A 27,627-nucleotide genomic window follows, 5' to 3' on the forward strand; every position below is an offset into this window, starting at 1 on the left:
CATCTTTTTCTTTAAAGCTGAAGTTTCCGCTTGGTCGCCGGGGTTTTGCTCTGTTGTGATCGCTGCTCACTGCAACCTCTGCCTCCCAGGCTCAAACGATAATTCTCCAGTTCTCCCACCTCAGCCTCCAGAGTAGCTGGGACCACAGGCGCACCCCAATGCACAGCTAAATTTTTGTATTTTTGGTAGAGACGGGGTTTTCTTGAGCTCCTGAGCTCAAAAGTGCTGGGATTATAGGTGTGAGGCACCATGCCCTTGGCCCCTACAGCTTTATCTTGATAAAGGTTTTTTTTTTTTGTTTTTTTTGGGGGGTTTTTTGGGGGGTTTTTTTTTGGTTTTTTTTTTTGGTTTTTTTTTTTTTAAGACAGAGTCTCACTCTGTCGCCCAGGCTGGAGTGCAGTGGTGCAATCTCGGCTCATTGCAACCTCCGCCACTCGGGTTCAAGTGATTCTCCTGCTTTAGATTCCCGAGTAGCTGGGATTACAGGTGTGCACCACCGCACCTGGCTAATTTTTGTATTTTTAGTAGAGATGGGGTTTCGCCATATTGGCCAGGATGGTTTCAAACTCCTGGCCTCAGGGGATCTACCTGCCTCCGCCTCCCAGAGTGCTAGGATTACAGGCATGAGCCACCGTGCCCGACCTTGATAAAGGTTTTTAAAAATAGATTAAATATAAGTTATTTGTGATACTCCTATCTTTAACACTGAATTCATTATTTCAGTCATATGTATAGACTTGAATAGATTGTAGAGGCTTGTCTTGTTAAGGATTGGGTTTGCCATATTAGCATAGACACCACCTTGAAACCACGTCAGCAGTATCATCTATCTCTCCTCTCTAGCAAATCAGTGGGACATTTCCTGTCCCACTGTGGCCCTACTGCCTACCTTCCCCTCCCTTTTATCATTCATTTTCCATAATCGTCTTGCTTTGTGGTGGTTAGTAGGCCCAGATTATACTTTAATTTCCAATCTCAAACTTCAGTTGCTTTGGATGGTACTTGGCCATGATTTCTGCTAGGTAAAGGAAAGATCAATTTATTTTGTTTCATAGCTTGTATATCGTATCACTTTAAAAAATATTAACTCATGGGATATTGTGGTTGGGCTCTTCGGATATTATCAGGTAAAAATGGTTGAGACGAGTACCTTCACTTTTTCACAGAATGAGCAGAATCTTTTTCAGTAAAGTTAACTCAAGGAATGTGTCCTCTTTAGATGACATAGACTTAGATTTCTTGACGTTCATGATTTATTCTTTTTGGGCAACTAATTCTTGCTTAGGACTGCTCTTGTGTTCTTTACTTTTTGATCTAATAAGAGCAGCAAGAATTTAGTCAGTGTACTACTTCTTCAAAACTGCCAAAACCATTCATTTCTTCTCATTTTAATTCATTTAGCTGCTTAGCTACCATATTTCTCCTACTGACAGCAGCTTTTAGAAGAATGTGAAACATTACTTATAACGAAACTGTGGCAACAGAAGATAATGGATTATTAGCTGCTGTCTTCTTTTGTATTGTGGGGCTTTATTTACTCTGACTCTCTTAGAGCATTATCTGGAAATTTGGATGGCTAAGATAGACTTGCAGTTCATTATCAAGGAACATAGTAAAGGCAACTGTGACTATGTTCTTACCTCACTTCCCAACTTGAACAAACTGAAGTAGGTATTATTTCTGATAATGGTAAGTTGGAGTTCAGACTAAAGCGTCATTCTAACATTCCCTCAAAAACATTTTTTAAAGTGGATTAGGAATTCAGGCAGCATTAATGTGCATATGTCTAAACTAATAAAAATAAAGTGTTCTATATTCATGATTGCCTTTCTGGAAGTAATTTAATAAATGTTAAGTAAGATGAAGTTTTTCATTCAACAGGCATGTATTAGGAGTTGTTCTAGATAGATGCCTGATAGTGGTTTATCTGCTTGAATTATGTGTTATCTATGCATTAGAATAAATGACATAAACATTATTTAGGATGGAATCTACCTATTAGAATTGCATGTTCTTTGATTCATATGCTAATGTTGAGAAAACTATTGTTTCATTTATAATGTTTAACTGCATAGGAGAAAATACATGAAAGCTAGATTCCAAATCCCTCGGTATACTTAATGAAATATTGGTATTATCATTCATACAACTATGAAATAAGCTTTTTTTCCTGGCTGTAATTATTTTTCAGAATTTTATCTGTAGCCAGATACAGTACTATAATAAATTAATGGATTTTCATGCAAATAGAGAAGTAAATTTCTATTGATCTACTTATCAAAATAAAAGTAGGGTCTATCAGAATATGAAATTCAATAATAGAATTTTAGGTATTTTTACACAAAGTTTAATACTTACATTGTTTTAACTATACACACAGTTTGTAAGGTATTTTTCTTTTAAAGCTCAACAGTTAAAATGTAATTATTCTGTGTTATCCCATACTATATGGTATATCTTTTTAAACATCTTGAGAATTAGGTGATTTTATTATAACAATTAATTAGGTCTTAATGAATCACTTAATACTCAAATCTTCAAAAATAAAAAAAGTGGTTATTTAAAAATTATAAATCTTAAGAAATAGCATTTGGGTTGTTTTTTGAGTTGATTGGGCAATGATAAGGCCACTTGGCATTAGAAGGGAGCATTCCAAGAATGAGAAGCTCTCAAAGGTCTTCGTATGCAGCACTGTAACATACCGATTAACTCTTTCACACATGGCCCTTTAGAAATGTGACAGGCAGATTCTGGGACATGTTAATTTTGTTTATTTAATATGCAGATTATATTAGCTGTGAACATTGTTGATCACATCTCTCTAGGACAATTATATCTTCATCATAGCTCCTCCCCCTGAACTGGATTGCAAAATACCACTGAAATACAAATATTTAAATCAATCATACAGGAAGCTAAGTGAAGAATGTTGGCTGCTTATTGAAAACAACTGTGTTTTAAAATTTTTTTTAATGTATTTAGTTACTTATTTTGTCAGAAACTGCATAGCCATAGCACATTCTGTTTAGCCTCCATGTTATATATATAAAATAAAATAGAACTGGTGTTTATTATAAATTCAAATGTATTACAATTAATATAACTTTGAATAGGAGACAAAATATTGAATTATTTCTAGGAATAGCATACCAAAAATATTCAACATCTACAAGTAATATATTTTTCAGAAGAGAGTGTACTGGACACTTTATGAATTCTTTTTCAGTCACTATTTTAATTCTGTTTTTGTCTCCTTAGGTGTTTTCGCATACTCAGTCACAAGTGACAGAATTTGAGTCCTTAAGAAACATTTTATGGGCTGTTAGATGTGGGTGGTTAAAATTATTTTGGTTGAAACAATTGAACTTGAGTTTTAAAAAACAGAATTAATTGAGAAGCCATTGAGATATCTCATAGAACTAAAAAAAGAATAGACCTAAGAAGTATGGATCCAGTCAACTGGGTGGGTCATATAGAAGGGGAGTTGAGACTTAATACATGCACACCCTGAAGATATTGCAGGTTCTATTTCAGACCACTGCAATAAAGTGAATATCACAATAGTGAGTGCCACAAATTTTTTATATTTCCTAGTGCATGTAAAAGTTATGTTTACACTATACTGTGGTCTATTAAATGTGCAAAAACTTATATCTAAAAGAGGCACATACCTTAATGAAAAATACTCTATTGATGAAAAAATGCTAACAATCATTGGAGACTTCAGTGAGTCATAATCTTTATGCTGGTGAGGGTCTTGCCTTAATATTCATGGCTGCTAACTGATCATGGTGGTGATTGCTGAAAGCTGATGTGCTGTGACAATTTCTTAAAATAAGACAATGAAGCTTGTTTCATAAATTGACTCTTTCAATAAAGATTTCTCTGTAGCATGTGATGCTGTTTGACAGCATTTTACTCAGAGCAGAACTTCTTTCAAAGTTGGAGTCAGTCCTCTGAAACTCTGCCACTGCTTTATCAGCTAAGCATATGTATTATTCCAAATCCTTTCTTTTCATATCAACAGTGTTGATATGAAAACATTTCACCAGGAATAGTTTCTATCTCAAAAAACCACTTTCTTTGTTGATCCATAAGAAGCAACTCTTCATCTGTTCAAGTTTTATCATGAGATTGCAGCATTTGAGTCATGTCTTCAGGTTCCACTTCTAAATCTAGTTATCTTGCTTTTTCCATTACATCTGCAGTTACTTCCTGCACTAAAGTTTTGAACCCCTCAAAATTATCCATGAGAGTTGGAATCAACTTCTTCCAAATTCCTGTTAATTTTGATATTTTGACCTTCCCTCCATAAATCACAGATGTTCTTAGTGGCATCTAGAATGGTAAATCCTTTCCAGAAGGCTTTCAGTTACTACTATGAGAGATATAGCCTTATCAATGTATGTCTTAAATAACAGTACTTGAAAGTCATAATTTCTCCTTGATCCGTGGACTGCAGAATAGACTCCCGTTAGCAGGCTTGAAAACAACATTGATCTCCTTCAGAGCTCTGGGGTGACCCGATATGCATTGTCTATGAGCAGTAATATTTTGAAAGGAATCTCTTTTTTTTGGAGCAATAAGTCTCAACGGTGGACTTAAAATATTTGGTAAACCATGCTGTAAACAGATGTGCTGTCATCAGGCTTTGTTCTTCTATCTATAGAGCACAGGCAAAGTGGATTTAGCATAATTCTTAAGGGCCCTAGAATTTTTGGAATGGAAAGGAGCATCGGCTTCAACCTCAAGTCACCAACTGTATTAGCTCCTAACAAGAGAGTCAGCTGGTATTTGAAGCTAGGCATTGACTTGTCCTCTCTAGCTATGAAAGTTGCCTACACTGAAAATCTGTTATTTAGTTTACCCACCTTTATCAGGGATCTTAAGTAATCTTCTGGATAACTTGCTGAAGCTTCTACATCAACACTTGCTGCTTTGCCTTGCACTCTTATGTTATGAAAATGGTTTCTTTCCTTAAATCTCATGAACTAACTTCTGCTTGCTTCAGAATTTTTCTGTGCAGCTTCCTCACCTCTCTCAGCTTTTATAGAATAAAAGAATTAAAGAGAGTTAGGGCCTTGCTTTGGATTAGGCTATGGCCTTAACACACGTTGTGTGTGGCTGGTTTGATCTTCTATCCAGCCCACAAAACTTACTCCGTATCAGCAATAAATCTGTTCTACTTTCTTATCATTTGTTTATTCACTGGAATAACACTTTTAATTTACTCAAACAACTTTTTCTTTGCATAACTTGGCTGTTTGGTACAAGAGGCCTAGCTTTCAGCCGGTCTTACCTTTCAACATGACTTTTTCATTAAGCTTAATTATTTCTAGCTTTTGATTTAAAAATGTGAGACGTGCAACTCATTCTTTTGCTTTCACCCTAATTAGATGATCCTTCAGGTCTTCATTTAAATGTTCTCAGAGGAACCTTCCCTGACCCCTTACTCTAGATAAGATTTCCTTGTTGTAGACATATAAGAGCACCTTTCATTTTTGTTACCATTTTTTATTATGTTAATTGTTTACATATACATTTTTTAATATTTGTATTTCCCCCTAGCCTATAAACTCCTTGAGTATGTATGGTTAACCATTTCACCTTCAGCCAGCAAAAATTTTCAATAAGTATTTTTTGAATGAATTAAGAAATCTCAGAATTACTTACCAAGCATATGACTAAAGACCTGTTATCAAAGAATTGCTAGAAATATATTGTAATTAGTATATGAAGCATATGTAATGGGTGCTTTAAATTGCATAAAATATACAGGAAGTTTCTCTCTTTGGTGAGTTATAGCATTTTTAAAAAAATGTTTTTGTATACGTGTAATACAAAAGTCCTTGTTTGAACTGTCCAAAATTGTGTCATAATACAGTTTGAATTAAAACCTTTCTTGAAGTTTCAGATAAAAAGCCTTCCATATTTTTGGAAGATTCTTGAGGCTATGGGAATTAATGTTTAAGTATGTGTATTCATTTGGGTGTTTTCAATTGTGATTAATTAAAACTTCAGCCTCACACTGGTTGGTGTTAACAATATGAAAAATTATTATTTAATATAATAGTAATATCAAAAGCTGGGCTGTTCTCAGTGGCATTTGATCCAGCCCCTCAAATGTGTGATATGAGACCCTGGTTATTTCTGTCTTTCTACTTTGGTATTCTTTGTGAGTCCACATTGTCCTCAGGTTAGTTTCTCTTACAGCTTGCTTCTCATAGAGTTGTAGCAGTCTCAGGTGTCACATTGGGACACAACAATATTCAGAGAAAACAATAAGGAGTTATCTCTCAGTTTGACTTATTTTAGAAGAAAAGAAGTATTTCTCAACAATTTCCCAACTATCTCTCACATATCACTGGCCAGAGTTGAACTGCATGTCCATTTTTGAATAGCCCTTAGCCACAGAGATGGAAGTATCATGATTGAGACTAACTACCTGGGTGTGAAATATATGTAGGAATGTGTTTTAAGGGGTTTTTGCTGAAGTATCAATGGTAATTAATAGCTATTTTTATAATTCAGTGAATTGACAGTTGAGAACTTGGAGCCAACCCTAGCCCAAAGGGTTTCTCAGTGGAGACACCCAACTTTCTATTCAACCTAACAACCATCCTAACAGGTGTGAGGTGATATCTCATTGTTGTTTTGACTTGCATTTTCCTGATAATTAGGAATGTTGTTCACTGTCTCATAAACCTGTTGTCCATTTGTGTGTCTTCTTTGATGGAATGTCTATTCAGGTCATTTGTCCATTTTTTTTTTTTTTTTTTTTTTTTGAGACGGAGTCTCGCTCTGTCACCCAGGCTGGAGTGCAGTGGCCGGATCTCGGCTCACTGCAGGCTCTGCCACCCAGGGTTCATGCCATTCTCCTGCCTCAGCCCCCCGAGCAGCTGGGACTACAGGCACCTGCCACCTCACCCAGCTAATTTTCTGTATTTTTAGTAGAGACGGGGTTTCACCGTGTTAGCCCGGATGGTCTCGATCTCCTGACCTCGTGATCCGCCCCACTCGGCCTCCCAAAGTGCTGAGATTACAAGCGTGAGCCACCGCGCCTGGCCAATTTGTCCATTTTTAAACTAGATTATTTGGTCTTTTGCTATTGAGTTGTAGGAGTTCCTTATAAACTTTGGATATTAACTTTTTATCAAATACATGGCTTGCAAATATTTTCTCTCATTTGGTAGACCGCCTTTTAATTTGTTAATTGATTCCTTGACTGTGCAGAAGCTTTTTAGTTTGATGTAATCCCCTTGTCTGTTTTTGCTTTTGCTGCCTTTGCTTTTGGTGTCATGTCATATCCAATAATCATTGCCAAGTCTAATATCTAGAAGCTTGGTCCCTATGTTTTCTTCTAAGAGTTTTGTTTTTTTTTTTTTTTTTTTTTTTGAGACGGAGTCTCGCTCTGTCGCCCAGGCTGGAGTGCAGTGGCGCGATCTTGGCTCACTGCCAGCTCCGCCTCCCGGGTTCACGCCATTCTCCTGCCTCAGCCTCCCGAGTAGCTGGGACTACAGGCGCCCGCTACCACGCCCGGCTAATTTTTTTGTATTTTTAGTAGAGACGGGGTTTCACCGTGTTAGCCAGGATGGTCTCGATCTCCTGACCTCGTGATCCGCCCGCCTCGGCCTCCCAAAGTGCTGGGATTACAGGCGTGAGCCACCGCGCCCGGCCTCTTCTAAGAGTTTTAATGTTTCAGTTTTATATTTAAATTTTCAATCCATTTCAAGTTGATTTTTATGAAAGGTGTGAAATAGGGCCCAATTTTATTCTTCTGCATGTGGATGTTTAGTTTCCCTAATACTCTTTATTGAGGACACTATCTTTTATACATTGTGTATTCTTGGTACCCTTGTCAAATATCAGTTGGCATAGATGCATGAGTTTATTTCTGGGCTCTCTCTTCTGTTGCATTGGTCTATATGTCTGATTTTATGCCAATGCCATATTGTTTTGATTACTATGGCTTTGTAGTATACTATGAAATCAGGGAGTGTGGTACCTCTAGCATTGTTGTTCTTGCTCAAAATTGCTTTGCCTTTTTGGGGTCTTGTGTGAGTCCAGATGAATTTTAGGAATTTTTTTTTATTTCTGTGAAAAGCGCCATTGAGATTTTGACAGGATTGCATTGAACCTGTAGATTGCTTTGGGTAGTATGGGCATTTTAACAATATTCATCTTTTCAGTCTATGAACATGGAATGTCCTTCCATTTATCTGTGCATTTTTTAATGTTTAACTTCATTTCAAACTGCCAAACCAGTTTCTAAAGTGGAGGTACCATTTTGCATTCCCAACACCAATGTATGAATATTCTAGTTATTTTCCCTTGGGAAAAAAACAAAAACTGTTGCCATTCTAATACGTGTATATTTCCTATCTACAAAATATTTTCTACTTTAAGGTAAGAAATATTTTCTACTTCAAGGTCAAAAATATTTTCTTCTGTATTTTCTAAGTTTTATAATTGTAGGGTTTTTTTTTTTTGAGAAAGAAAGAAACAATTCTAGAGTTGATATTTAAAAGCAAATGACCTAGAAAAGCCAAAATAATTTTGAAAAACAATAAAAAGCTGAAGGACTCACATTTTGTGATTGATAGTTTATTCTTGCTGAAAATATACAGTTAAACTTGGAAAGAATTGTCAAATTAGCAAGATTAACTTTTCTAATTAAGCGTAATATATCTTTCTCAATTTTTAAGTTTTTATTTGATTTTTCATAAGTGCTTTAAAATTTTTCCATTTAAATATTTTACAAATTTTGTTAGATTCACAGATAATTATTTCATAGTTTTCAGTGCTATTGTATATGTTATTGCTTTTACAATTTCAGTACCTATTTGTTAAATGCTTGTATATGGAAATAGTTTGATTTTTATGTATGACCTTTCACTCTGTGATTTTTGTAAACTTACATATTAGTCTTTTCATGGCAGATTCTCAAGGATTTTCTTTATAGTATATTAATAAAAGCAATTTATTCCTTGCCATCTTGTGTGTTTTATATTTCTTTTTCTTGCTTTATTGCAGTGGCTAAGACTTCCAATACAAATAGGAGTGATAAGAGCAGACATCCTTGCTCCGTTCCGAGCTTTAAAAGAAAGCATTCAGTCTCACCATTGCATATATTAGCTATAGGATTTCCTTAGAAGAGCTTTATATACTTGAGAAACTTTTCTTCTTCTTTTTTTTTTTTTTTTTTTTTGAGACGGTGTCTTGCTCTGTTGCCCAGGCTGGAGTGCAGTGGTGCGATCTTGGCTCGCTGCCAGCTCCGCCTCCTGGGTTCACACCATTCTCCTGCCTCAGCCTCCCGAGTAGCTGGGACTACAGGCGCCCACCATCACACCCAGCTAATTTTTCTTTTTTTGTATTTTTTAGTAAAGACGAGGTTTCACCGTATTAGCCAGGATGGTCTCGATCTCCTGACCTCATGATCTGCCCGCATCGGCCTCCCAAAGTGCTGGGATTACAGGCGTGAGCCACTGTGCCTGGCCGGGAAACTTCTTCTATCCCTAGCTTGTTGAAAGCTTTCTTCTTGTTCTTCTTCTTCTTTTTTTTTTTTTTTTTTTAAATAATGAATTAAGGTTAAGTTTTTTTCAGATGCTTTCTCTGAATATATTGAGATGATCATATAGGAGTGTTTTTGTTTCTGTTTTGTTTTTTGGTCTGTAAATACTATGAGTTATACTGATTGGTTTTCAAATTTTGAACTAACTTTGTAGTTCTAAGATAAATCTCACTTCTTTTTATATAATATTGGTTTTAGGCACTCTTGAATTCCATTTTTTAAAGATTTTTACTTCTTGTTTAGAGGGGCTTTCATCTGATTTTTTTTTTCCAGTTCCCTTTGGGAAACTCTAACTTGTCCGATTTTTAAAAATAATGTCTTCGGTTTTGTTATCAGAATATGCTGGATTCATTAAAAAAATTGGAAGCATTTCCTTTTTTTCTATTTTCTGGCAGAATCTGTTGTTTTCTGGCGGAATCTGTTTAAATTGATGTTATTATTTTTAGGTATGTACTATTCAGACATCTGTGTCTTCCTGAATGAGCTTTGAAAGTTTTTGTATTTCAAAAAGATTTATCCATTTTATCTACATGAGCAAATTTATTGGCATAATGTTATTCATAGCATTTATTTATCATTCTTTTATGTTTAATAGGTCTATGGTAATATCTTTCTCCTCATTCCTAGTGTTGCAAATTTGTGCCTTTTTTTCTAAATAATTCTATATATCTTTATAATGAACTGACTTGTTTCTATTGACTTTTCTACTGTTTTCAATTTCATCAGTTTCTTTATTATTTCCTTTTTTCTGCTTTTATTTGGTTTACTTTACTCTGCTTTTTCCCAGTGTCTTAAGGTAGGGTTGATTATTGTTTTCTTGTTTTCTTATTTTCTAATTAAGAATTTAAATCTATAAATTTTCCCCAATCATTGCCTTGTGTGCATCTCACAAATTTTTTATGTTTTCATTTAAAACAAAATATTTTTTAAGTTTTTTTGTACTTCTTTTTAATTCCTAAGTCATTTAGAAGCTTGTTGTTTAATTTTATAATATTTGGGGATTTTCCAGATATCTTTCTGTTATTAACTTGTGGTTCAATTCTTTTAAAATTGAAGAACATACTTTATAAGATTTATTTTTTTAAATTTGTTGAGGTGTGTTTATGAACCAAATTGTGCTCTTTTTTTATTAGTTTTGTATATGCAGTGGAAGATAATGTGTATTATGCTGTTGTTGGGTGGAGTGTTCTATAAATGTCAACTAGGTCAAGATGGTTGATAATATTGCTAATAGATACTATTTGCTTATCAATTTTTGTCTACTTTATCAGTTACTGAGAGAAGAGTGTTGATGTCTTAAACTATAACGTGGATTTGTGTACTTCTCTTCATTATAACAGTATTTGCTTCAAGTACTTTGCAACTCTGTGGTTAGTTGCATACACATTTACAGATCGTTTTAACATTTGTTATGTTGATGAATTGACCCTTTTATAATTACGTATCATCTTTCTTTAGTTCTTGGCAAAACCCTTGATTTAAAGTTGATTTTGTGTGATATTAATACAGACATACTTCTTTTTGTTGTGATTCACTTTACTGCACTTCACGGATATTGCATTTTTTTTTTTTTTACATTTTTCATTTTACAGTAGGCCGTCAAGAAAAGCCAAGCCATATCTTCAGCAATTCACATAGATATTTCCCTGGCCAATATCCAATTTTGTCACTCAGGTTCTACCTTCCACAGAACACTAGGACACAAAAACAATTCAGCCAAATTCTTTGCCATTTTATTACAAGAATAGCCTTTTCTCCATTGTCCAATAACACGTTTCTCATTTCTGAGACCTCACCAGAATCACCCTTTATGGTATGATTTAATTTCTCTATAATCAAAGAACATACTTTATAAGATTTAATTTGTTTTAATTTGTTGAGGCATGTTTATGAAACAGATTGTGCTCTTTTTTGATGAATTTTGCATATGCAGTGTAAGGGAATGTGTATTATGTTGTTGGGTGGAGTGTTCTATAAATGTCAACTAGGTCAATATTTGTATAATATTAGAAAAATAAATATTTTAGAATTTTACTTTCTATGGAGCAAATTTTGTAGAGGGAAGATTTATTAATATTTTTAATCACATATTTAGGAACTCTGGAAGAGATATAGAGAAGAATGCTATAGATTCTGCCCTTTAGGAAATTATAAACTAAGAGAAGGTATAATTATTAGCATAAAAGAATATTAAATGAGGTAGATTATAGTGTCTACATACTCAATAATGTTTATTAAACACTACTAAGGCTCAGGTACTGTGCTAAACACTGGAGTTACGGCAATGAGCAAAATAGGTACTATTCATACTCTGTGGAGTTTACTGTCTAGCTGGGTAAAAATGATATTAGAATCAATACAAATAATAACATTTGATTATTTATTGATATATTATTAGTAGTATTTTTTAGAGGCAGGAGTCTCACTACATAGGCTGTACTGTAACTCCTGGGCTCAATCAAATTATATTTTTATTATTAATTTAAGGTTGGAAAAGTATAGGGCACCATGGGAACATAAGCTTAGCAGAGAGAGCACAACAAATAACATAAAAATATTAGCCCCAAATAGGTTTGGCATTAATAAAATGATGTCACTTTTAACTAGGGATTCAGAAAAGGTCCATGGAGATGTAACATTTAAGCTGGATCTTGAAGGGTGAATAGGATTTGAGTGTAGGGAAGTAGGAAAAAAACAGTGCCGATGGGGCCCACAGCTTGAGCAGGATCAGTTAAGTGTGGGGGCATGTTCAAAGGCTCAAAGACAGTTCAGTAGGGAAGCTAGACTCACTGAACTTGAAACGTCAATGAAAATAATAAATGCTTGACTTAAAAGGTATGAGTTCATGCTATGGAGTGTGTGCTTGATTCAGTAGACAGTAGGTAGAAGAAGACATTTGAGCAGGAGAGACAGTATCAAAAGCTTTCCAAAATATCTCAAATTACAGAGTGTCTGATGGATTGCTGCGGAGAAATGTGGAAATAGGAAGAAAGGCTAAGACTCCATTGTGATAATTAAGCAAGTACATAATGAGATAGAACTTAACCCAAATCATTGGTTTTAGTTATCTATGGGTTAAATATCAAAGGAAGATTTATAGAGTACAGAAATAATTGAGAATTGGGAATCATAGTTCTGAGTCCAAATCTTGGTTCCAATTAAATTTACCTTGCCTAAATTAGTCTCTCTAAGCCTTAACTAATCATTAAATGAGGCTATTAAATAACTACTAAAAAGAATTGGGTAAATTTGAGGTAAAATGTATCAACTGTCCACCACCATGCTGGCAGAAAAATATTGCAAAGGAGAAATAACACAAATTTCATTTCCTCCTCAAGATGGCATTTGGGGAGTTTCATTGAAATAATTATAGTTTCAAGTTGATGAAGAATAATAATTATAATTGTTTCCTTTTATAGCCTATTACCTGTCAGACATTGTGCTAAGCACTTAATTTATATTGTCCCTAAACCTTACTACAGTCCAGAAATTTAGGGCCATTATCACCATTTTTCAGATGAAGAAACTGAAGGGTATAGAGAGCATATACAGTTAGTAAGTGGTAAAATCAGCTGCTGTCTACAAGTATTGGGCCATCTGTTTCATGTTTTTTTGTTTTGTTTTATTTTGTTTTTAATACAGTAGGCAAAGATGTCTGAGTTGCTGTAGGAGTAGTCAAAAGTTTTGGAAAGACCATGTTTATTAAGAGATTCAGTGCATGAGAAAGAATCATTTTGGAAATATAAAACTGAGATGGGTGAAGATTGTGAAAGTAGATGTATAAGCTCCAACTGGGAAAAGTAGACTAGACAAATCATATAAAAAAGGGACTATACCTATGTTTTGGGGGAACAGTACTGAGATTTAGTTATGTTACATCATCATGCTTAATGCCATATGGAATTTGTATAAAAACAGTCTCTAATTGGTGGACTTCAGCCTAAATAAGACATAAAAGAAAATGAGATTGAAATTTATGATGGCCTTGTTTATTTTGAAAGGACTTAGTACTATGGTTTTGAAGAATGGTTAAAGAGTTGTGCTGTCCATTCCCATCGTTGGACTCCTGCTATAGCCATTTTATTTTTAAAGACAAGGAAGTTAAATAAGAAAGCAGAAAAACATTTCACTAAAGTGAGAACAAAAATAAACTGGTCATACTGAAGAGGAACAAAGACATTTGGATTTGATTATTCCTAGGCATTCAGTGTTTTAAAATAAAAATCAGTAAGCGGATAGCATTTTAATAATAGCAATAACATTTATAGCACTTTGACATGTTAAATATATTATCTCATTTTATTTTTGCAAGAAATATATCAAGTAGATACTGTTATACCCATTTTGCAGATGAAAAAACTGAGGTAAAAAAGGTTCAGTATCTTGCCTACAATCATACTGCTCACAAATGTCAGAGTTGGAACTTAAAATAGAACAGCTGGACTACAGAATCTGGGCTTCTAACTAGTATGTTATACTATCTCTCAACTTAAATCTCCCAAAACAAACTTTATGCCTTTTAATTGCCTATAGAGCAGATCATAATTAAAGACAGTCCAGTTCTGGTGATTTACTTTTACTCTGCCACATATCCATGGCTAAACACTGGGGAGGAAGAGGTCTGAGTCTGTGGATTTTGCTGAGGTTCACAGTTTCCTTTGTGCATCTAAAATAGCATTTAAAATGAATATTGTATTTGTTCTCCATTGCTGCTTCTCACCATTAACATGTGAGTCTCATTCTGTGTATCTGTGTGTATATGTGTGTAGTAAGGAAGGTCATTAACCTTAGTTAACCCATGCCATTAAGAAGATGTTATTAACCACAAGTATTCCCAGAAATGAAGGCTTTTTGGCAAGAAGTAGAGAGGACTGTGCCCAAACGGAATATCTAATGTGTATCTATGCTTCAGGTTGAATACAAATATGTTAAGACATATGTAAGACATAAAAAGAATTTCCCCCCAAGGCTACTGCTGTGAGAATACTTGATTAGCACATAAATATTTATGCTGCACATAGAAGAGTGTACTGCATTTAATTTAATGTTTTGTTGTTTACATTTCTTTAGTATCAAGTATAATCAAATATTTAAATCCTCATCTTGATGTCATCAATTATCTCATGGATTCACTTCACCAACTTCAAATTAATTGCCCAGTGTTTTCTTGTTTTAATGATGTTAAAAACAAACACAGAAATAAGCCCAATGGAGGGTCATATAGGATGATCATAAAGATCTGAATAATATTGGTCATATGTTATTAAAGGATGTTTATATAGTCCTGACAAATAACTTCTCTTTTGTACTTAAACCCTTGGCCAACTCATCCTTCTTTCCTTTGTGTTACTAAGTTGAACTAATATATAAACTTATTCAACATAAACTATTGGCTCTTTATTTCAAATTTTGAGACACATTATTTAGGTGGTTGATTTAAAACAAAGCCAAGCATTAAATTCTGAATGAAAGAAGCAGACTTATAAAATTTTTAGGGAGCTGTACTTTCATCATTATATCCACCTGGTGTATAATTCCTATTCATATTTCTTAATTTATAAAAGATATGTGGCAAATGCTTTCTCAGCATGACCCTAATTTTTCACCAAGGCAATAAGAGAATTTAACCCTCTGGTTTGGCCAAACAGTGGGAGGAGCTGTAAATGTATAAGTGATTTTATTTCTGTTACTGGAGTACCGGGTACTCCAGTACTGGTACTGGAGTACTGGACCTTCTTTTGTTCACTAGAGAATACCCAGCACCTAGAATAGTGTTAGGTTACATAGTAGGTGCTCAATTAGAACTTGTTGACTGTATTAGATGTGACATACGGATTATATCCATTTTGAATGTTCCTAAGAAAATATAGTTAGTGTAGGAGATGCAAACTTTGGGAATGCATGCCTAAAAAGCATCATCAGACTAAGCAAAGGTGAGGGGAGCTTTCTCAGGAAGTTAGAAGGAAAGGTTTTAAGAATAGGCTAGACAACATTATGGTAGTGTTCTGATAAAGTGGATGTTAGTATTGGTGATTGAAGTGGAATAATTGTAAGTTAACTGTAAATTCTGTGATTCTGCCAGGTCCTGGGTAAAATAAAAAAGGAATCCTTCAAATCCCTACCCCCATACTTACAAATACATTTGTACTACAGCTAGTCTCAGAGGATGCATGTCCCTTTATCAAAGACTAACTTCTCTACATCACAGCCTTTTCTACCTCTTCTGAAGCAATAATCTTTTCTGAGGACAGAGAGGAAATAAATGGCATGCTGGTTCCTTATTTACAAGTCAAAGCCTACCCAGGAGTTGTATATGTTGGAAAGATTTTATAGAGGTGACATTAGAAAAATGAAGGTGTGCTCATTGGGTACATGGCATGTAAAGGCTGGAGAACGGAGTGCAAGAGACATCAGTAGGGGCTGGGTGACACGTCATGCTGCCCAGGGCTCCATCATGGAGGATCTTCAGGATTTTGCTGAAGCGATTGTAGTCTGTGTGAAATTCAGGAGTTAATTCTTGCAAATGTGTCTCAGGGGTCCCTTCCAGTGGGCAGATTACATACTGGCAGACATCTGTACACCCTCTCCATCCCAGAACATCTTTGCTTTAAGTCTGTGTTACACACTAGAATTCCATATAAGCATTAATTTGAGAATGATGTTACTACTTTCAAAATGTTTCATATCCACTGGATTATCATTTTTCTCTGCACAGACTAAAGACCTTGGCATCCTCCTTAACTCTTCTCTTTCTCTCATTTCTACAACCAATTCATCAGCAAATTCTGTCAGCTATAACTTCAAAATATATTCTGAATCCAGTTATATGTTCTGATTTCCTCGTTGCTAGCATCCTACTCCAAGTAGCCATCATCTCAGACCTGAACTATTGCAAGGGTCCCCTAATCAGTTTTGCTGCTTCCACTTTTCACATCTTCGCGGCTGCCTTCCATCCAGTGTATTATCCACAGGGTGATCCTTTTGAAAAGATCAGTCCCATCCACAGGGATCAAAACTCCAAAATGGTTCCTTTTTTAACATTTGAGACAGAGTCTCCCTTTGTCTCCAGGCTGGAGTGCAGTGGCACAATCTCAGCTCACTGCAGCCTCTGCCTCCTGAGTTCAAGCGATTCTCCTGCCTCAGCCTCCCAAGTAGCTGGAACTACAGGCAAGTGCTACCACACCCAGCTAATTTTTCCATTTTTAGTAGAGATGGGGTTTCACTATGTTGGCCAGGATGGTCTTGATCTCTTGACCTCGTGATCTGCCCGCCTTGGCCTCTCAAAGTGCTGGGACCAAAATGGTTCTTATTGTGGCCTGCTGGGTTATGATGTGGTTTATAATGATCTCTGACCCCATCATCTTCCCTCTTCCACTTGCACACTGCCTACTGGCCACACTGACCTTCTGCTCTTCTGCAAATTCACCAAGTCTGCTCCTACCTCAGGGTCCTTGTAATGACTATTTCTTTTGCTGTAACATTTTCCCCTCAGATAGTTACATGGCTCCATCTTTCACCTTGTTCATGTCTCCACTTAGATATCACTTTTGCAGAGTGATCTCCCCTGATCACCTTAATCCTACCACCTCCCTCACTGTACCCTGGTTATTCTGTGTCCTCTTACTTGATACCTGACATTTATGTATAGATTTGTTTATTGCACAAACTATCTTTTCCATTGGGACACATAAAGGCAGTCTATATCCTTAGTACGGCCATATCCATAGTAACTAAATTAGTGTCTGGAACATAGTAGATGTCCAATGAACATGTACTAACTGAACATGTACTAAATGAATGAATGAAATTTATTTTTATTAATACTATACTTGGCAGTCATAGTAACTATAAAGTCTTCTTGAGGTGGTAAATGTGACCATTCTAATACAAGAAAACTGCAGAAATGCTGCTTGTATTTGTATGAATGAAATTAAGTGTTTAGTATTGTTACTTGTGTGACTGCTATCAGAGGTATAGCTGACCTTGCTGATACCATAGCATGAGAGTAGTGCTTCCAAGATGGTAATAGTGATTTTGAAAGTCAGCTGTAAAGAGAGATAGATCTTGTACTGAATCTAGAACTCGAAAGTCTAAAAAATGTTTTCAAAGAAAATTTCAGAAAACTCATGAAATTATTATAACCAGTTTCTTTAAATGTCTTAAATGTTTTACATTATATTCTATTATGTAAATAAGATTTAATATTTTCCCCCATGTACAGAGCTATTACACATTCCAATAAAGGAGCAGGATGCTATGCAATTTCTGCCCACACTCCACAATTTCACCTTTCTTCATTGACTGTTTTGTCAAACCAGTCATTTCTAGCTGATAGGAAGCTAATTTTGATGTCTTAACTCATAGTTGTAACCCCTCCCCCTGCAGTTTCCCACCACTTTGCCAATTCTTGATGCTTCTGAAGTCACTTATCGTAATGACATTTATAGAATATGCCCTCATATGCCTTTTGAGAAATCCAAGGACATTTTTTGCAATCCTCTGATTAGTGTTTCTTATCTTTGGAATTTTTATTGAGTCCAAAGCAAATTTTGCCTCCTCATGAAAATACCAGTGTCATCATGACTTAGATGGCTCTATCATTTTAAATGCTGCAACAACACAAGTAGCCCCTGCTTTTTACTATCTGTCTCCCGTTGCCAGTGTTTCTGACTCATGCTTTCCAATATTGCCAGTAGACCTACCATAGAAAGAGATCTCCCAAAGGGAATCCCACTGCCATCCACAGAACTAAATTGGACTCTTTTGATGTGTACTCCATTACTGTGACTATTCGAGTTTTATTTCTATTTAAATTACCAAAAGGCTTTAGTTACTGTGTTCTGTTTATTTGAATAGATTTTTTTAATGATATGGACATAATAATGATAGTTATTTTATGTCTCATTACAACATTAATGTGATGTCACAACAACGTCATTTTATTTGGTGCCCACATTGAATTATTAATGGATAAAGCATAATCCCACAAGTTTTTAACAGATGTATTGGTTTTATTTTAAATATTCTGTGTTTTTTACCTTCAGACTATAGATCAAGATTTTAATTCTGCTGAGTGGTTAATATCTTAAAGCAGCTAAAATGGAGAATTTGGGTAGTAAATACTGATAGGTTTATATTCTTTATGTTTATGCTTCTAGACGTCATTTTGTTCATTTTGCAAGAAATTCAGAAACATTTATTTTTATACATTTTAAACAAAAATAATATTAGTGAGTAACTTTAACAGTAATTATACAGATTACTCTGGAGAAAATACAGAAATATTCTTAACTATAAACTGTCAGGTCATCTGAAGAATTATATTTAAAGAAAAGACCAAAAACAGAACAAAACAAATCCCTTTGCTTTAGGGATTGAAAGAAACAGGACTATCCACCAATTATTTACTGGTATTTATTGTTTGTATTATTTTGGGTCTGACAAAGCCATGAAAGACTTTTATTCTTCATTTTACAGATGAGGAGATCGAAGTACAGAATTTAACTAGCTTGCTGATAGTAGCAAAGCCAGAATTAAACCCAGTCAACTTGTATTTATTTTGATCATAAAAACCCATCACTAGTTTAGAGGATATACGGACGTTTTCTGTTTAACTTTTAAAAAGTTTACTTACATGGAAGAGTAGGTTTGAGTTGTATATTTCTCATTTTTATTTCAATTTTACTTTAACATGAAGAAAGAAAATACAGCAAAACAAACATTTCCACCTTCAAAAGAACTAAATAACAAACACAATTTTATCTTTTAAAATAGATGCAATACAAAGTATGATAAAAGGTTGTTAATTTCCAACAAAGAAAAGCCCAGGACCAGATGGCTTCACAGCTGAATTTTGCCAAATATTTAAAGAAGAATTGATACCAATACTTCCCAAACTCTTGCAAAAAAAAAAAAAAAAAAAAAAAAAAAAAGACCTAGAGGGAATGATTTCCAACACATTTTACAAGGCCAGCATCACCTTGATACCTAAGAAGACAAAGACATCACAAGGAAAAAAAAAAAAAACCTACAAGCAAATTTCTTAGATAAACATTGATGCAAAAATGCTCAATAAAATATACTGAGTCCAGCAACACATCAAAAATATTATACATCATGATCAAGTGGGATTTAACTCTGGCATGCGAGGCTGGTTTAACATAGATACATCAATCAATGTGATGCATCACATTAGTAGAATGATAGATAAAAGCCTCATGATTATCTTTATTGAAAATATCTCTGACAAAGTTCAACATTATTTCTTGATAAAAATTCTCAACAGTTTTGGAATAGAAGGTGTATTAGTCCATTCTCACACTGCTATGAAGAAATACCTGAGACTGAGTAATTTATAAGGGGAAGAGGTGTAATTGACTCACAGTTCTGCAGGGCTGGGGAGCCCTCAGGAAACTTATAATCATGGCAGAAGGTGAAGCAAACATGTCCTTCGCATGGCAATGGCAGGGAGAAGTACAGCGTGAAGGCAGGGAAAAGCATCTTATAAAACCATTAGATCTCATAAGAACTCACTCACTATCATGAGAACAGCATGGAGGTAACCACCCCCATGATTCAGTTACCTCCCACCAGGTCCCTCCTATGACATGTAGGGATAATGGGAACTACAATTCAAGATGAGATTTGGATGGGGACACAGCCAAACCACATCATAAGGGAAATTCCTCAACCCAATAAATGCCATTTATGAAAAACCTACAACCAATATCGTAATCAGTGGGGAAAAACTGAATGCATTTCCACTAACATCTGTAAAAAGCAAGAATGCCCACTCTTGCCACTTCTGTTCAACATAGTACTGGAACTACTGGCAAGAACAGTCATATAAGGAAAAGAAATAAATGGTATCCAAATCAGAAAGGAAGAAGTAAAATTATTCTGACATGATCTTAAATGTATAAATCCCAAAGATGCCACAAAACACTATTAGAACTAATAAGTGAATTTTATAATGTTGCGGGGTACAAAATCAACATACGAAATCAGTATTATTTCAACACACAAATAACAACCTAATTGAAAAATAAATGAAGAAAACAATTCTATTTCCAATAGTATCAAAAATTTAAAAAGTAATATACCTAGGATAAATTTAACCAAGGAAGTGAAAGATCTGTATGTCAAAACTACAAAATACGAAAGAAATAAAGACAATACCAATAAATGGAAAGATATCCTATGTTCTGAATCAGAATTACTATTGTTAAAATGTCCATACTAGCCAAAGAAATATATAGATCTAACACAATCCCTATCGAAATCTCATTGGCATTCTTCATAGAAATAGAAAAAAATTCTCCCAAAGTTTGTATGGAGCCATAAAAGACCTTGAGTAGCCAAAATAATTCTGAGAATGAAAAAGTTTGAGACATCACACTTTCTGATTTAAAATTGTATTACAAAGCTATGTTAATCAAAACAGTGTGATGCTGGCATAAAGACTAACAGGGCAGTAAAACAAAGTAGAGAGCTTAGAAATTAATCCAAACACATATGGTCAACTAATTTTTTTTTTTTTTGAGACAGGGTCTCACTCTGTCACCCAAGCTGAAGTGCAGGGGCATGATCACAGCTCACTGCTCCTTTGACCTCCTGGGCTCAGGTGATCCTCCCATCTCAGCCTCTTAAGTATCTTGGACTACGGGCATGTGCCACCACAACTGACTATTTTTTTAAGTATTTTTTTTTGTAGAGACAGAGTTTTGCCATGTTGCCCAGGCTGGCCTGAAACTCCTGGACTGAAGTGATCCACCCACCTTGGCCTTTCAAAGTGTTGGGACTGTAGGCATGAGCCACTGTGCCTGGCCGTGGTCAACTAATTTTTGACAAGGGCATCACAAGGACACAATAAGGAAAGGATAGTTTCTGAATAAGTGGTATTGGTACCAATAAATGGTACTGGTATGGTAAATTAAACAAGATTTCCACATGCAAAAGAATGCAATTAAAACCTTAGCTTACACCTTACAAAAAAAAAAAAACAACTCAAAATTGGATAAAAGACCTAAATAGAAGACCAGAAACTACAAAACTTTCAGAAGAGAACATCGGGTAAAAGCTCCTGGACATTGGCCTTGGCAGTGATTTTTTGGGTATCACACCAAAAGCTCAACCCACAAAAGCAAAAATAAATAAACAGAACAACATCAAACTTAAAAGCTTCTACACAGCAAAAGAAACAATTGATAAAATGAAAAAGCAGCCCACAGATTGGGAAAAATATTTGCAACTGTATGTCTGAGAAAGGGTTAATATCTACAATTTATAAACAACTCATACAACCCAATAGTGGGGAAAAATAACCTGATTAAAAAGTGTGCAAAAGACCTGAATAGACATTTCTCTAAAGAAGACATAAAAATGGTCAACAGTATATGAAAAGGTTCTCAACATCATTAATCATCAAAAAAATGTAAATTAAAACTAACATGAGATACCACCTCACACTCCTTAGGATGGCCATTACCAAAAAGTCAAAATGTAACAAATGTTGACCAGGGTATGGAGAAAAGGGAACCTAGGACAGTGTTGCTGAGAATGTAGATTGGTACAGACATTTTAAAAACAGTATGGAGGTTTCTAAAGAAATTAAAAATATAACTACCATACAACTCAGCAATCTCTCTTCTGGGCTTATACCCAAAGGAAATGAAATCGTCATCTGGTAAAGATATCTGCACTCCCACGTTCATTGCTGCATTATTCACAATAGCTGAGATACGGAAACAGCCTAAGTGTCCATTGACAGATGGATAAGGAAGTTGTGGTAAATATATACAATGGAATTTTCCTGAGCCCTCAAAAAAACCAAGATCCTGCCATTTGCCATGCGTGGATGAGCCTGGAGGATATTAGCTAAGTGACATAAGCCAGAAACAGAGAGAAAAATATTGCATTATCTCTTAGGTGTGTAATATTTTTTAAAAAATAAAAAATACAGAGATGCAAACAAAATGGTGGTTATAGGGGCAATTAAATGGGGAGATGTCAGCCAGAGGACACAAAGTAGCAGATATGTAGGATGGAAAGTCTGGAGATCTAATGTACAACATGAGGACTATAGGTAATAAAATTGTATTCTATGTAGGATTCATGCTAAATGAGTAGATTTTAGCTGCTGTTGCCACAAAAACAAACAAAAAATGGTTACTAGGTGAGATAAAGGATAAGTGAATTTGTTTCACTACAGAAACCTCTGAACTATCTATATGTATTCCTTAACATCATGTTATATCCTTTAAATATACACAATAAAATTTATTTTTCTAAAAAAATGCTGTTGAAAGGTTCCATTTAGCATCCAACTCATTCGGGTTTAAATGAACAAAAAATTGTCATGTACAAATCAGGAGAAACATATAGGAATTTTAAAGGCATTAGGGAATTTAAATGTCATCTAAATAATCTTTTTCAAAGCTTAAACCATTTAAACATCTAACAAATATATCTAAAATATAGTCAAAATCTCAAAGTTTCTTGCATAATTAAGAATGCACTGAATATATTTTGTTTTATTTATTATGCTTATTACAGTCTTTTCACAACAGCCTAACCAACACATTTCTTAACAATTTTCTGAACACTTTGTTATTTTATTATGACCTTTTTTCCGCAATTAGGGTAAATCTCACTTCCTTTGCACTTGGCTGGTGTCTGCATACTGTACCTGCCAGCTACACTTCAAAACACATAAATGGGCATTTGGTAAAACTTATTTCAACTTCCACATTAGACAGAAGGCAACATTCCAGTTACATCAGACTGAAAATAGCTAATCACTAGGCAGAAGAAACTTATTTTAAAATCAAATGTGACTATGATTTCTTAAAAAGTCCCTTTACAACGATGCAGTGCTACCATGATGTGATATTTGGCTATCAACCCCTTACATTTTATTAAACTTGATTCTTGTTATTTCGTGCTTCTTGAAGGGATCAGAGTATAGTAATGAAACCTACAAAACTAAGGGGGGAAAAGGAATGGGAATAATAAAGTAATTACAGCAGCCATAATATTCACAAGCTACATACTCAAACTACTTATTGCCATAGATTTTGGAAATAGAGACTTCGATTATGGGTGAGAGGAATGATATTTCACATGAGTACATAGTAACTTTTTCATTTTTTTTCTAGGTTATGTAATTCTAACCTTAACAGTTGCTTTATTAGAATCATATAAACAGATATTAGTGACACAACTAAAATAAAATAAGTCAAAGAGAAAGGCCGTAAAACAGATACTTTTCATTTGGTTCAGACCCAGACCCAAGTCTAAGGACAGCAAATTGCTCTTTATTAACTATATTGATGTCTTTATTGGAAACACTATTCTCCTTTAATATTCCCCATCCTGCCTGGAGTCACAGTAATTTACCTGGACGTCCAAACAAGTGGGCCATTAATCCTTTTCTTGTCCCACAGCTGATCAATCATTCAACAAAGTTCAAGAACTACAACTAAATCCATCGCCTCCTCTCCACCCCATTCCATAGCCTCAGTTCAGGTCCTCACAGTCTGCTTCCTGGCCCATCAATATGACCTCTAAACTGGTCTACCTGTCTGCACTCTTGCCTTAATCCCCATCCTCATTCACATCTGTGTGACTTTTCTAAATCTTCGAAACTCTTCAATCTAATTAAAATTTTCTATTGGCTTTCCACCTCCTCCAGAGTAAATTTCCAGGTGCTTACTTTGGGTTATGAGACTCCCAGTCCACCAGCTCTACCATATCCTCTTCCCAGAATTGCAGTCTTGTGAAAGACTTGCAATCTTGAACATATATTGAGACAATAAATTCTTAGAGGATGAAAATCATGTTTTATTTATATTTTTATCCCCTATTAGTAATGAATCCTGTTTCACATTCCTCCCTTCCCCCCAACGCCCCACATGCTATTTTCTCTGTCCTTTTTTTTTTGACCTGGTGAGCTTTTATTCCTCAAAATTGTAATCATGTCACTTTCTTAATAAAATCTCCTGACACAACCCTTCAAAAAGTTTAGTGCTCCCTCTTCTTGTACAAATTTATTTTGGCACAATTCACACTATATAATAACTACTTGTTTCCATGTCTGTTTCCCCTTTTAAAGTGTGGGCATCCCAAAGACAAAGAGTTTATCTTAAAATCTGTATACATTTAGGGATCTAGAACAGTTTCTGAAACATTATTTTGATGTGGTAGGTCCTATTCTATGGACTTTTTCATGATCTCATTTAATGAAACAAGTTCACAATAAATATTGATTAAGTAAAGAGAAAAGCATAAAGTCATTTACAGAAAAATTTCACTTGAAAGATATCACAATATTGAATCTTATTTGAGAATTTAGACAATAAAGTAAATAAATAGCAACTTTCAAGTTGGAAAAAGATAAATGATGTAAGATATTTTTGAGTAATGGAGGTAATGCACGAGTGGGGTCATGTGAGTCAAATGTAAGTGAAGGATGCTCATGAGTGGTGGAATCTTACTAAGTACAATTCACCATTTTTTTATTTCACTGGGAGGTGCTAGTAAATGAAAAGAGCCATGATCAGGTCTTCCAAAGTAATGTTGCTACTTGTACAACATGCCATTAAGAAATTGTTAAGGTTATTTTAAAAGTAGTTATATTAAAATCTAAAAGCCAGTCTTTGTGTTTCACTACCAAAGTTTTAAATTGCCAATAAGCCGGATAAAATGCAGTGGGAAGATATCCTCACTTGAATGTCAGCATCAGCAGAACTTTGTCTAAACCTCACTCTGTGATTGGGTTTTTGCGGGGGAGGATATGCAAATTAAAACCTACTGTTCTTTTCAAGGTCTAAGTTGCTCACTGTTATTTAGCAGTATAAACTATTTTCATAGAGGAACATAGTAAGTAAACATAAAGTTGAACTATAATGAATTTTTATTGTCTCTATTTTCTTTCTGTTATCACAGACCTGTTGAATTTTCAGAAGCTGAATTCTCACGAGCTGAATATCAAAGAAAGCAGCAATTTTGGGACTCAGTACGGCTAGCTCTTTTCACATTAGCAATTGTAGCAATCATAGGAATTGCAATTGGTATTGTTACTCATTTTGTTGTTGAGGGTAAGTATCCAGGTCACAGTTCCATTGCCTAAGTACTCCATGACTTCGTATCTTGAAATTTTCTGTTGTATAAAAAGTGACATTTGCATGATATTAACATTTTAATTACCAGTCTTTTACTGATGTTAAATTATAGTTTGCTTCTGTATTGAGCTCTGTGTTACATATTTCCACCCAGTTAACTTTGTAATAAGCATGGCATTGATAGACGTATCTAAAAGAAATACATAAAAAAGAGAAAGAAGAATGAAAAGATCATCTTTCGCATAAAGACAAATTACATAATGTGCTGAGAGTTTAGTATACTCTTTTCAGAATCAGTATATTAATGAGTTGCCTCAAGAAAAGCTCAGGATATAAGAAGAGTTATCTGAAAAATACCTTTAAAGGGCTAAAGATCCAGCATTATTTTTGAAGAAAAAAACAGATTTTTTTATGACTGTGGGAAGAAGGAAAAGCTCAGTATTAATTCCTAATTATATATGCAAAAATGGAGAGTCAGTATCATAATTGAGCCAAATGACAATCAACTAAGATTCATTTACCTTCGTCTTTGGTTTCTGTATTTTCCTCTTTTTTTTTGAGACAGATTCTTGCGTTATCACCCAGGCTGGAGGGCAGTCGCACGATCCCCGCTCATTGCAACCTCCACTTCCCAGGTTCAAGAAATTCTCCTGCCTCAGCCTCCTGAGTAGCTAGGATTATAAGCACCTGCCACTACACTCGGTTAATTTTTGTATTTTTAGTAGAGTTGGGGTTTCACCATGTTGGCCAGGCTGGTCTCGAACTTGTGACCTTAGGTGATCCGCTCGACCCAGCCTCCCAAAGTGCTGGGATTATAGACATCAGCCACCATGCCCCGTCGATTTCTGCATTTTTAATCACAGGTGATTAAGACTTAAAATTTTAGGCACTCATATCAGTCATATCAATAAACCACATTTGAAAGATCCAAAGAAGAAATGAAATATTGTCCAACATGCCCAGTTTACCTTCCTACCCTCATTATTGGGGGATTGATAATAGCCATTCCTTAGACTCTCATAAAATGAAAGCATAAGCCAAGTTACTCTATACAATTTTATCTTTTGTTAGTATTTTCTTTGGGTTAGAAGGTAATGAAATAGTTTTGTTTTTAAAATGCCCTTCACTCCCAATGCTTAAAAAAGAAAAAAAATGAAGGGATAGTAAAACTAATGACGACAAAAGCATTTTAGCCATTAAAAAAATCTTAGAGGTTGTCATAGGCTGAATAATGCCCCATTCCCATGCCAAGATGTCCATGTCCTAATTGTTAGAATCTGTGAATGTTACCTTATGTAGCAAAAAGGCCTTTCCAGATGTCATTAAACTAATAATTTTGAGATGGGACATTATCCTGGATATTTTGGATAGGTCCTAAATATAACTGCAAGGGTCCTAATAAAAGGGAGGAAAGAAGGTCAAAGGAGGAAGAACAACAAAAGCAAGAGGAGAATGGGAGGATGTAAAATGGGACCATCAGCAAAGGAATGAGGGTAGTCTCTAGAAAAAGGCAAAAAATAAATTCTCCCCTTACAGCGTCTAGAAGGAACCAGCTCTGCCAACTTTTTGATTTTAGCTTTGTAAAACTGACATATGATATATGACCTCCAGAACTGTAAGAGTATAAATTCGTGTTGTTTTAAGTCACCAAACCTACAGTAATTTGTTATAGCAGCAGTAGACAACTAATACAGAGGTTAACACCCAAGGATTTGAGTGTTCTGTCTCCAAGACTTTCCTGACTGCAGATAATTGAAAAGTTGCCTGACTGCAGATGGACATTTAGGAAAAGACAGGAGAAGGTAGACCATGACAAAAGTTAAACAAGTAGAATGGGATAAAATAGAGGTATATAAGATGTTGCAGTTTTTAAAAGGAACATACCTATTTTTATAGCAGAAGGAATTCAGTAAAGGAAATTACATTCTAGTAACC

At 35.0% G+C, this 27,627-nt stretch overlaps 1 protein-coding gene across 1 annotated transcript in view; it reads left to right on the forward strand.

Annotated features, from left to right (window-relative positions):
- Positions 1-27,627, forward strand: part of TMPRSS11F (transmembrane serine protease 11F) — a 140,965-nt gene that overhangs the window by 57,847 nt on the left and 55,491 nt on the right. Inside the window, exon 3 of the mRNA XM_054683055.2 lies at positions 25,517-25,668. Coding sequence (XP_054539030.1) covers positions 25,517-25,668 — 152 coding nt within the window. The remainder of the gene's footprint in view (positions 1-25,516; positions 25,669-27,627) is intronic.

This window comes from Pan troglodytes, chromosome 3 (assembly GCF_028858775.2).
Source record: "Pan troglodytes isolate AG18354 chromosome 3, NHGRI_mPanTro3-v2.0_pri, whole genome shotgun sequence".
In the NCBI taxonomy this organism is placed as follows: domain Eukaryota; kingdom Metazoa; phylum Chordata; class Mammalia; order Primates; family Hominidae; genus Pan; species Pan troglodytes.